The following is a 12,993-nucleotide window of genomic DNA, read 5'->3' on the forward strand; positions in this document are numbered from 1 at the left end:
TACAACACGAAAGTTAGACACAAAGCACATAGTCCGGAATACAACCTCGGCTCACAGGCCAGGATAGAACGACGACGACATATAAATTGGGATTCGACGGCTAAAGCATAATAACGATGCGAAAGAATGAAACACAGCGACTCGATGGTCGGATCTGCGCCAGAAGCGATGACAACGACTGTAGAGGTGTCGGAGTCTGCTGTAGCGGCGTTGAAGGGTGACTGAATGGGTGTCGGAGAAAGCAGACTGCGGGTGCCCGGAAGAGGAAGGTTGTGGCATGTAGAGAGGGAGAAAAGGGGTGGCTCTGAGGCAGCTCCGACGAGATGAGGAGAAGGAGAGGAGCAGTGGCTAGTCTCTCCGGCGATGGCGTCGCGAGGAGGAGGAGAGTTGGGGCGGGTCTGTCCAGCGATGGCATCGTGAGAGGGAGAAGAGGAGTAGGGGTCAGTCTGTCCGGCGGCGACGTCGCGAGAGGGAGAAGAAGAGTAGGAGCCGGTCTGTCTGGCGGCGACGTCGCGAGAGGGAGAAGAAGAGTAGGGGCCGGTCTGTCCGGCGGTAGCGTCGCGAGGAGCTGAGCGTGAAGTAGAGAGGCGTGTATTCTTCTCTGGTCCATCGACGGCGGACCCAACCCCCGGTGACGACGGTGGTGAGGTATCGATGAGAACATCCGGCGAGGCGACGCCGATTGGAGGTGGCAGCTTGCCTCCCTAATTCCTTCCTGGCGGCGGCAGTAAAAACCACGAAGAAGGGTCGTCCATCCCTTACGGCGACGAAGGAAAACTCCCTGCCGAAGAAAAAAACCCCCTTCTCCACACATCTCCCGTGCCCTAAAGAAAAGGTTGCTACAGAAAAATGGCCAAAATACCCCTCCCATTTCCCCCAATTACTCCTCTACCCTTAATATATATCCACATCACAAGTCTCTCTCTCAAGTTTAGTTGAAGGAGGCGCGAGTCCGACTGACTAGACCCAGCCAAACAAAAAATAGAATCGCTACTGAATGCAAAGTCATATCGCGGGGTCTGTCATATAACGTCGAACAAGCAGTTGTGGCGACATCGAGCTGAACAGGGAATGGAAAGCCGAGCAAGCGACCGAGCGAATGCTTAAGGAGCGCTCGATCAAATAAACGTGCATCAAGCTAAACGACATATGGAATGTCGAGCCAAGCGATGTATGAAATAGTATAAAGCACATGCCAAGTAAGCGATCGACCGAATACCGAGCGAGTTGGAAGACGATGCACGAGCGGTGTCAAGCGCGCGATTGAGCGACAAAAAATCATGACCGGACGATCATAAAAATGTCGACCTAGCGATAGTAAATCACGATCAGACAATAGAAGTAATGATGGACGAGTAGAGATGTGAGCGCGACCGAGAAAAATACTGACTAAGCGTCAATAAATCGTGACCAAGCAATAGAGAGAATGATGGACGAGCAGAGCCGTGAGCGCGACCAAGAAAAATACCAACCGAGCGTCAATAAATTACGATCGAGCAATAGAGGGAATGATGGGCGAGCAGAGCTGTGAGCACGACCGAGCAAATGTCGATCGAGCGACAATAAATCACGATCAGGTAATCGAATAACGTCGACCTGACAATCGAAAAATGCTGAGCGGGTCGAAAGACGATGGGCGAGTGGTATCAAACGCGCGATCGAGAAAATCTCGACCGAGCGCCAAGTGCGGGGCAAAGCGATGAGTGAGATGCGAGGGACGAGTTCTGGACAAAGCGGTGATTGAGACGTGAATGGTGGGTGCGGGGTAGAGTAGCAAGTAAGTCGCGAACGATGAGTGCCAGGCAGAGCGACAAGTGCAGCGAATGTGATGAGTGCAGGGCAAAGCGGTGATTGAGAAGCGAATGGTGGGTGCTGCGCATAGCGACAAGGGAGCTGTGAATGCCGACCAAGCAGCAGCAGTGAGCGAAACATGAATGATGAGTACTGAGCAGAGCGGCGGGTGAAGCGAGTATGACGAGTGCGGGGCAGAGTGACAAGTGGGGCTAGTATGATGAGTGTCGGGCAAAGCGACAAGTGAGCGGTGAGCGCCGACCGAGAGGTCGTTGGGCGTAAGAGCATGCTCACTTATAACTCGCACTGGGGCGAGAGTTTGGAATCTCGACCGGAAGGTTGTTGGTCGTGAGAGCAAGCTCACTTATAACTCGCACTGAGGCGAGAGTCTGGGACCCGACCGAGAGGTCGTTGGACGTGAGAGCATGCTCACTTATAACTCACACTGGGGTGAGAGTCTGGAGGCGTGAGAGCATGCTCACTTATAACTCATATTGGGGTGAAAGTCTGGAGGCGTGAGAGCATGCTCATTTATAACTCGCACTGAGGCGAGAGTCTGAGACCCGACTGAGAGGTCGTTGGATGTGAGAGCATGCTCACTTATAACTCTCACTGAGGCGAGAGTCTGGAGACGTGAGAGCATGCTCACTTATAACTCGTACTAAGGCGAGAGTCTAGGACCCGACCGAGAGGTCATTGGGTGTGAGAGCAAGCTCATTTATAACTCGCACTGGGGCGAGAGTCTGGGACTCTACCGAGAGGTCGTTGGGCGTGAGAGCAGACTCACTTATAACTCGTACTGAGGTGAGAGTCTGAGACCCGACCTAGAGGTTGTTGGGCGTGAGAGCAGACTCACTTATAACTCACACTAAGGCGAGAGTCTGGGACCCGACCGAGAGGTTGTTAGGTGTAAGAGCATGTTCACTTATAACTCGCACTAGGGCGAGAGTCTGGAGCCATGAGAGCATGCTCACTTATAACTCACCCTAAGAAAGGTGAGAGTCTGGGACCCGACCTGTCGGTCGTTGGGCGTGAGAATAGGTTCACTTATAACTCGCACTGAGGCGAGAGTTTGAGACCCGACCGAGAGGTTGTTGGGCATGAGAGTAGGCTCACTTATAACTCGCACTGAGGCGAGAGTTTGGGACCCGACCGAGAGGTCGTTGGGCGTGAGAGCATGCTCACTTATAACTCGCATTAGGACGAGAGTCTAGAGCCGTGAGAGCATGCTCACTTATAACTCACCCTAAGAAAGGTGAGAGTCTAAGACCCGACCTGTCGGTTATTGTGTGTGAGAGCAGACTCACTTATAACTCGCACTGAGGCGAGAGTCTGGAGACGTGAGAGCATGCTCACTTATAACTCACCCTAAGAAAGGTGAGAGTCTGGAATCCCGACCGAGAGGTCGTTGGCGATACTCCAGTCCGAGACTGGTGGCGATACTCCGGTCCGAGACCGGTGATAATACTCCGGTCCGAGACTGGTGGCGATACTCCGGTCCGAGACTGGTGACGATACTCCGGTCCGAGACCGGTGACGATACTCCGGTCCGAGACCGGTGGCGATACTTTGGTTCGAGACCAGTGGCAATAGCTCGACCCCCGAACGAGGGAGATAAGCCATGAAGTTCGTAGAAGCGATGCCCGTAACAATATGAGGGAGCAAAGCCTTTATCATACTTGACCGCGGAGTATTGTCGACCAACCGAGGATCTGTCTCGGTCCCTCAACTCCAAAATACCTGTGAAGTCAAGGAGAGAAATAGTATCGATCCCATGACTCTCAAATGCCCGCGGAGTCAGGGAGAGAATAATCTGAACCCCGACCATCAAAAAAGTGAAGCCCGTAATCATATAAGGGAGCAAAATTCGTAGCATTAGAAGGAAGCAGAGCACCGTGGGTGAAGGGAGCAGAGCCTACGGATGTAAAAGAATGCAAAACAAGTGGAGAGTACAGAGCATATAGTAATAATAAAGTGAAGCACCTATAGCAGTAAGAGAATGCAGAGCCCATAACATGCCTGATCGGAGAGCTGGGCCCCTGGTCTATGATCGGAGAGTAAGGCCCCTAGCCTATAATCAAAAAGCGAAGCTCCTAGATCCTGATCGGGAAGTTGTATTGCGAGTCAATGATCGGGGAGTTGTGTCCCTAGTGTATGAGCGGGGAGCTGTGTCCCTAATGTAGGAGTGGGGAGCTGGGCCCCTAGCATAGTTTGTAAAATCGCGATCCTACGCAGGATCGATTTAGGGTCAGGATCGGATCGGTTAGGATCGGATCGTAGAATCGTACGATCCTACCAAAAATCCTTAAAATTTTATCATACATGATTAATAATTAGAAAAAATATCTAAAAAACTCATTTACATATAAATAAATAAATAATTTTGTATATATATACAATTATTTACACTCAACACATCAAATTACATTACTACATGTACAAATTTAAATTAACTTGTAATTCAACTATCATTCTCGCACAGTAATAATATTTATATTTTCATATCATAAAATGAAAGAATATAAAATATCTATTAACACAATAATAATAACACATACAATGTCAAAAATATTTCCTTGATTTATAAGATAATTCAATTTAAATGTCAACAAAGCATTTAACGTATATAACAGAAGCTATTGAATCCTTTGATTCAAATATGAATGCTGGAAATAATCTTCTAAAGACTGGTTGATGTCACACAATACTAGACAATAGGCATCCAAAAACTTATTATTTTGAGAAAAATAAATGACAGAATGTTATTGATAAAAAACTAACTCAAAAATAAATAAACATATATTGAAATAATTTAAAACTCTAATAAGATGAAAAAAAGATTATGGTTAAGGATAAACTTTGAAATTTATTAAAGATCTCTGAACGAGCTTTAATTTGATATATTATATGCCCGTGGTTCAATCCGAGTCAAAAGTTATGACCTCTCAAAGCTTCCACCGATCCTGCTCCGATTCTGCTCCGATCCTGCTCCGATTCTACCGATCCTGCTCCGATCCTACCGATCCTGCTGCGATCCTACTGCAAAATTATCCTGCACGATCCTGGATCGATTTTGGGTTTCCGGATCGTAGGATCGTACGATCCTACGATCCGGATCGCGATTTTGCAAACTATGGCCCCTAGTGTCCGATCAAAAATCGAAGGTCCTAGTCTTTGATCGAGGAACTAGGATCTTACTCTCTTATCAGGGAGGTATAGCAGCTCCTATAACCGTAAAAAGGAAGCAAAGCATGTAACGCACCTGATCAGGGAGGCGTGACAACCGACTAAGGGTTTGTCTTGGTTCCTTGACTCTGGAATACCCGTGGAGTCAGGGAAAAAATATAATAGAAAAACTAATCTGTCGGCCAGCTGAAGCTCCAACTCAATCCATCGACTCCCGAATACCGAGTGAGTGTAGAAGATAATATGTTCGTCGGGATCCTCTGGGGTTGTGATAATAACAGAGAACCTTCCGACGTCGTCCATCTTTACGTTCCAGAACAAGTGGAGAAGATTCTCACAGACGGCGCCAAATTGATCCTGTCCGGAATCTGAGTCAAATGGACCGTCGGGTGAGGTGGAAGGAATGTTGACCGAGTCGCGATGCCCCGGAGAGGGGTGTGCTGAGATGACTTCTGTGTTGACCAAGTCGTCAAAAGTTATATGGTCAACGCTACCTGCAGCCAGCGACCGAGTTGTCCCGGTCCCTGGTACCCCGAGGCTCAAGGTAGATCCAACGAATATATGAGTAACAGGCTAATAATGTAATAATAAGATAAACGAGGGGTAAATACGAAAAACATACCCTGACCTAGGGGGCGCCCTCGGATGGGACGCTACTCGAGTTGTCGCGACCCTGAAGAGCAGGTGACTCGGAGCCGAATGAAGAGCTGGATCTGACGACGCGAAGTCGGACACGGTGGCACGAAGCCGGATGTGACCTTGACACGCAGACCGGACTAAGTTATTAGCACGCAGGCCGGGATAAAATATCAGCATGCAGGCCGAGATAGGACATCGGCACGCAAGCCAGGATACAATGGCGACATGAAGGCCGGAATATGACTTCGGCACACAGGCCGGGATATAACTACAACACGAAAGTTAGACACAAAGCACATAGTCCGGAATACAACCTCGGCTCACAGGCCAGGATACAACGACGACGACATACAAATCAGGATTCAACCACAGCTCGAAGGCTGAAGCATAATAACAATGCGAAGAATGAAACACAGCGACTCGATGGACGACACATAACAATGGTCGGATCTACGCCGGAAGCGGCGACAACGACTATAGAGGTGTCGGAGTCTGCTGTAGCGACATTGAAGGGTGACTGAATGGGTGTCGGAGAAAGCGGACAGTGGTGCCGGGAAGAGGAAGGTTGTGGCATGTAGAGAGGGAGAAAAGGGGTGGCTTTGAGGCAGCTCCCGCGAGATGAGGAGAAGGAGAGGAGCAGTGGCTAGTCTCTCCGGTGATGGCGTCGCAAGGAGGAGAAGGAGAGTAGGCGCCGGTCTGTCTGGCGGTGGCGTCGCGAGAGGGAGAAGAAGAGTAGTGGTTGGTCTATCCTGCGGCGATGTCGCGAGAGGGAGAAGAAGAGTAGGAGCCGGTTTGTCCGGCGATGGCGTCGCAAGAGGGAGAAGAAGAGTAGGGGCCGATCTGTCTGGCGACGACGTCGCGAGGAGCTGAGCGTGAAGTAGAGAGGCGCGTCTTCTTCTTTGGTCCGTCGACAGCGGACCCAACCCCCGGTGACGGCGGTGGTGAGGTATCGACGAGAACATCCGGCGAGGCAACACCGATTGGAGGTGGCAGCTTGCCTCCCTAATTCCTTCCTGGCGGCAGCAGTAAAAACCACGAAGAAGGGCCGTCCATCCCTCGCGGTAGCGAAGGAAAACTCCCCGTCGAAGAAAAAAACCCCCCCTTCTTCACACATCTCCCGTGCCCTAAAGAAAAAGTAGCTATAGTAAAATGGCCAAAATATCCCTCCTGTTTCCCCTAATTACTCCTCTACCTTTAATACATATCCACATCACCCATCAACACAAGTCCTAGCGAAAGATCTATTCTATATAATCTTATCTTACACTACAAGAAGCTATTTCTATAACTTGAATCTTTAACCTCCAGGGCACACTGTAAAATTTGCAAGCATCATCGCAAAAGCATATGATTGTAGACAAATTAAAAGTCATTTGCACCCATTTATTTTTTATTTTGCTCTTTCATATTTTTTGTTTTGTTTTGTTTTGTTTTTTTTCTTTTCTTTCTGATTAGCGAAGGCCATCCTTTGGATTTATAAGTTTGTGCGATTTAGTCGTGTCAATTCAATTGGTCTATTCAAGTTATGCAACTCATCTAGTTCATCTACTTATTTGTATGTCCATTTGATTTTGCACTATGTTGTCATTTTGATTGCCTAATATGTGGAATACTATAGTTTTCTCGGTTCGTAACATAGTGCATTTATTTAATATGACTTTGACTATTCGAGAATAACTCCTCTAGAGAGTAAGACATCATAATCAACGGTATAGAACATCTAATTATTCTCAATACGAATAATAGGACTAACTTGTACACAATCTCTACCATATCAACGGTACATTATAATATAGAAGGATAGATCATGATAAATAAGAGATGATATTCCTCATCTCCATCGATAAAACCTCATAATACTAGGGATTTCATCGTCAATAAAAAAGAGCGACCGCCGATACCGCCCCCATTGAATCCGCCCTTGATAAAATACAATCCACGAGATTCAAGTCATCTAGCTTGATCTTAAGATTTCGACCAGAATATCTTACAATGATAAATTTTATAAATGTTGTTTTCCAGGCCAATATTTGAATTTTATTCATTAAAATAATCAATCCCAACCTAATAACATTATCAAATATTATAATTACCGGCTAATAACTAACCTGAATTGTTACAATGCTTTAATATTTTTTTTGTTTTTTTTCTTAATTCCTGGAACATTCTCGAACCGGCTCCCAGTTGGTCACTCGAAACCCCTAACGTGACTGTCTTGCTAAGCGTGTTCCGCGGGGCAACAGAAGCTTCTCGGATAATACCTACGCCGTCTCGTTTCGACTGCAAGCCCAGCAGGAAGTGCCAATTACCCATCGCTAGGGTTTTGTGTCTGCTCCCCTTGATCGGTATGCCCGTCTACATCGGTTCTTCTGTCTTTGCATTTTTCTAGCTCGCTATCGTGCGAAACTGGAAATCTTGGATCTTGATATTGCTTTGATGATTCGATTTGATCAGAGGTAGGATTTTTCCTTGGACCGATGGCAGCCCTGCAACCGTTTTCATGCGGAGTGGTCGGAGCGCGGAGTTTTCCTTTGTTCGAAGGTCTCCGTCTTGCCCCAACCGCCGCTCGCACCTCTTCCTGTTCTGGAACACGAGGGATGGCGCTAAAAAGGAGTTTTTCTGGACTTGTCGTCAAGGCTGCTACAGTTATCGCTCCCAAGGTATAAGAAATTAAAAACGTGCTTTGCTAGGATAGTTGTCGAGTTTACTATCTCTTGTGCTTATATTTTCTTTGTGGGAAACTTGGACATCTTATTGGGTAGCAAAGGTAATAACTGAGTCTGCGCTGATGGAAAGGCAACCTCTACGTTGGACTGTGATTGAGTTTCCCTTTTGTTTCCCTTGTCACAGACCGTAACATTGATAATAGATTTTTTTCCCTCTAATCTACGTCATACAGCTCCTCTAAAAGGTTTCCAAGAAAGGAAAAAAATGCTACCGAGAAAGTCTGTGATCTTGCTGGAATGTTTCAGAAATATATACTATTTTTCTACTTCTGGGATTTAATTTGCTTGTTTAGCGCGCTTGTGCACAGAGCTGCTTTAGATACAATTTAGAGTATCGCCTTTGTAGATGGATATTTGAGTTCCAGGTTTCTTTATTGGTCTTTGCATGCAAGTAGATTTTGTTATTGGATCATCCTTGAATAGAATTTATAGATTACAGAAGCTTCTGTATTTGGATGTTAAGCTGTATTAATAGCTTCATCATTCTCTTAATATTTTCAACTTGAGTTCCATATATTTTGGTTATGATTCTTAATAACCAAGATCTCATATGCTTCTCATGCTCCATCAATGGGTATATGCCTTTTATGTTGTGTTAATTATCCAGATTACTGATAGTTCGACACCCTCAAGTTGATATGCATTTTATGCAGCTCGTGTTTATGATTCTCCATAACCAACACCTCTTATGCTTCTCATGATCCATTATGGGTAGCATCTTATGTCTTGATTAATGCTTGGACCTTACTGATTTATGTCTTTGAATTGTTAGTTGCACAAATATATCTAGAACATTCTACCCTAAAAATAATCATATCTTATTCATTTTAAATCTCTCTTTGATTTTCACAGTACACATCTATCCAGCCTGTGGGTGATAGAGTCTTAGTTAAGATCAAGTCTTCTGAGGAGCAAACCAGTGGAGGAATACTTCTGCCTACTACTGCTCAGACAAAACCTCAAAGTGGTGAGGTTGTTGCTGTTGGAGAAGGTAGAACAATTGGGAAAATTGAAATAAAAATTGGAATTGAGGTATGCCTTCTTTTATGTTAATTTAATTTGGGCTAGTATAGATTTCTGTGGCTTCTGAACAATATAAAGGAAATAGTTTGATTTAAGCATCATGATTTTTTTATATTAAAAATTGATACAACGAGATTTCTTTCATCAATTTTGAGGAATGATGCTTCAACTTGTTTAGCTTTGATCCTTTCATTTAATCAATATATCCCATTTTGGACAATTTTGGACCTGATGTTTAATGATGGAAATAAAGAATCCTTTATTGGGGAGTGATTCTAGTATCAATCTTGATGAGCTATGCTTCAACTTCTCAAGCTTTAATGTCTTTACTTAACTGAAAGTCCCCATTTTGGACTATTTTGGACCTCATGTTAATGAGGGAAATAAAGAATCCTTGATTGGAGTGTGAAGATCAAACTGTATAATTGCATTATTCATATATTCATTTCTTGCTCCTAGCCGTTCCATTCTTGGGGGCGGACAATATTTAAGGCAGTTCAATTCTTGAACCTGAACCTGTTACCTAGATGTTTTATTGGTCGAATAATGTGTGCACTTTACTGGTTATGGGCCAACAATTGTATCTTGAGCCTATCATCAGTTGCTCAAGTTTGATTATATGCAATATCTGGTTGCACAGTGGTAAGCAGGTCCTCAACTCCAGATTTTGGAATAGAATTTCAATCTAATGTTCTTATTACCTTGTTGGTTAAACATTGAATATGCTTTATTTTTTTTCAGATCAGTTAGTGTCCGACCAGTTGTGTACCTTGAGTTTGACAATATGCAATATGTGGTTGTAGGCTGGTAAACAAGTCGTCTACTCAAAGTATGCTGGAACAGAACTTGAATTCCATGGATCGAATCATCTATTGTTGAAAGAAGATGACCTCATTGGTATTCTTGAAACGGACGATATCAAGGACCTCAAGCCACTCAATGATCGTGTTCTAATCAAGGTTTGTTTTAAGACTTGCTGTTCATTTAGTTGTGTTGTTTTTCCAATTTCTTGGCTATTTTATATAGTTGGTTAAACAACTAAATTGTGATTAAATTAAGGAAAGCAAAATGCATGAAGTCATGCCATTCTATGCTAATAATATAAAGCCTGTACCATTTACATATAATCTACACTGTGGGGTTAATATAAAACCCACCTTTTCCATCACCATCAAAAGAGGAATCAAACTTTTATGGAAGGGTTTTCCAATCAACCTTTTGCTGGTGCATAATTTATTGATCGTGATTTCTAGGGAATATTTTATCTTGGGAAAAAGTTAAAAATCATCACAATGTATATCCTTAACTTGACGTTTGTAGCCAGATTATTCTAGGTACTAGGTTCTGGTTAATAATATTTACCTTAGTTCTGTTAGCATTTGATTAATTTTGTTTCTAGGTTGTTATTACAAATTATTTTCTTGGTTCTATTAGTGTTTTATTAATTCTCTATCTTGGTTCTAAGTAACAATTTATGCCGTGGTTATGTTAGAATTTGATTAATTATGTGGCTATGTCCTGATTAAAAACATCTATCTTAGTTCTGTCAACATTTGATTTATTCGGGATCTAGATTCAGATTATTTACTTATACCTTGATTCTGTTAGTATTTTACTAATTCTGGATGTATGTTCTGATTAATTACTTTTAGCTGGGTTCTGTTACCATTTGGTTGATTCTCTATTTATGTCCTGATTAATAATATTTGCTTTGGTTCGGTTGGTATTTGATTAACTGTGTATCCAGGTACAGAGTGATAACATTTATCTTGGTTCTGTTTACATATGATTATTCTATATGTAGCTTTTGATGGATAAAGCTTTGGTTTTGTTAATATTTGGTTGATTCTGTTTCTAGGTTCCGATTGATGACATTTACCAATTTTCTGTTATGGTTTAGTTTATTGACCCTGGGTTTTGTTTACTTTCTGTTTCTGAACAATTGACCTACCTAGGCTGTGATTACATAATGCTTTAATCTGTTAAACACATAGTTTGTAGGATTTTTTTTATTATTTAAATAAGATTTTCTAGGTTAATTTGTTAATCTGATCAATTTACCTCAAATTCTGATTTATAATCTAAATATTAGCCTTGGTGCACATCTAATGTAGGATTTAATTTTATATCAAGAAATTTCTCATGCTGCCAACTCTATTTAGTGGGATAAAAGCTTGGTTTCTCTTGTTGTCGTTAAAAGTTCTCATGGTTTAGTTGTGCATGATAAAATCTTGAAATGCTCCTTCCTTGTTTATTCTCATGTTTTGGGCTATCACCTTTTCCTTGTTCTCGCACAGTCAAACATTCATTCTTGCCCCATTATGTGGGAGAAAGATACTTGTTTGTGATATGTGGTGGCCCCTTAGGAGATTATAGTTAGACATGACAATGAGAAGGTTCACCCTCATAGATAGAACGAGGGTAAATTTGAAACACATTGGCAAGTTTGTACCTTGCCTCAAGCAACTGCAAGTGAGTCCCTGTTGGCCATTCATTTCTCATGTCCATGGACTTACAGTCAAAATGGACAATTTTTTTCTAGTATTCAAGTTTATCAAATTTAAGTTTAAGGCTAGTTTTTGGCTTTGAAATAAAAGCCTGAGTGAATCATCTTGATTTATCTCCAATAAAAAGTAATTTTTGTGTGTATTATTTGAGCACAAAGACGTTGGAATTCAAATAGTTTGAAGAGTGAAAAATGCTCTACCATACCAAACATTTGCATTAAAGAAAGATTTACACTGAATTTTAGAAAACATGAAATCTAACTAGATTTGACTTTCATACAAATTTCTTCTCATCTGTGAGCATTACCTATTAGGAGCAACAAGAACCAATGTAGTATTTTCCAAACTTACCCCGGTGTCTCCAGGTCTTACAACAAGCTACTCAATTTTTATTGCCTTACTTATCCAGCCCAAGATTTACAAGGTGGAAGAAATATGACAGTTCCATCCTCTCCCCTGGATAAGGTTCTAAAATTCGCTAGGTGTTAGTCGAGCGCTTAGTGTCTAGGCCGCCTAGGCGGGGATTAGGTGTTGCTAAGCGGATTTCACGGTATCAATATAAATTACATAATCACATACTATAACTCAACACAACAACATCAAATTTAAAATGAGTTTAAAATTACACAACTAATAAAATATTACATATTTATTCTACTTCTTCTCCATAAATTTCAACAACTTGTTCTTCATCGGACACACTCACTATCATCATTGTGATCCTCTTCTTCTTCTTCTCAATTATTGAACAACTTAATATTATTAGAAAAAATAATTAAATATAATTTTTTTAAAGAAAATTGATCTATCAATAACTCGAATTAAAATTGATACATCATAATTATATAAATTAATTATTTATTCATTTAATTAATATATATTTAAAATAAAAAAAATCAAAATATCAATTAAACTGTAAAAAAAATAAAATAATAAAAAATTATCAGAGTATAAATTTGATTTATTAGAATTTTTAAATAAAATTTAAAACTGCAAAAAAAAGAATTTTCATAATATCAATTAATAAAATTTATTATTATTTTTTAAATTTTAAATATATTTTTTATATATTTTATTGGGATAATTTAATTAGGATTTATAAAAGTCTATTCGAAATATCA

The 12,993-nt window shown here is 42.0% G+C and overlaps 1 protein-coding gene across 4 annotated transcripts in view; it reads left to right on the plus strand.

The window, feature by feature from the left end:
- Positions 1–12,993, plus strand: part of LOC122016180 (20 kDa chaperonin, chloroplastic-like) — a 34,545-nt gene that overhangs the window by 15,769 nt on the left and 5,783 nt on the right. For 2 of the 4 annotated variants that reach the window (XM_042573408.1, XM_042573410.1), the window contains 4 exons: positions 7,801–7,961; positions 8,071–8,276; positions 9,195–9,374; positions 10,169–10,324. In XM_042573408.1, coding sequence (XP_042429342.1) covers positions 7,801–7,961; positions 8,071–8,276; positions 9,195–9,374; positions 10,169–10,324 — 703 coding nt within the window. The remainder of the gene's footprint in view (positions 1–7,800; positions 7,962–8,070; positions 8,277–9,194; positions 9,375–10,168; positions 10,325–12,993) is intronic. The other 2 variants (XM_042573409.1, XM_042573411.1) reach the window with 1 other exon arrangement.

This window comes from Zingiber officinale, chromosome 8B, assembly GCF_018446385.1.
Source record: "Zingiber officinale cultivar Zhangliang chromosome 8B, Zo_v1.1, whole genome shotgun sequence".
Taxonomy (NCBI): Eukaryota; Viridiplantae; Streptophyta; class Magnoliopsida; order Zingiberales; family Zingiberaceae; genus Zingiber; species Zingiber officinale.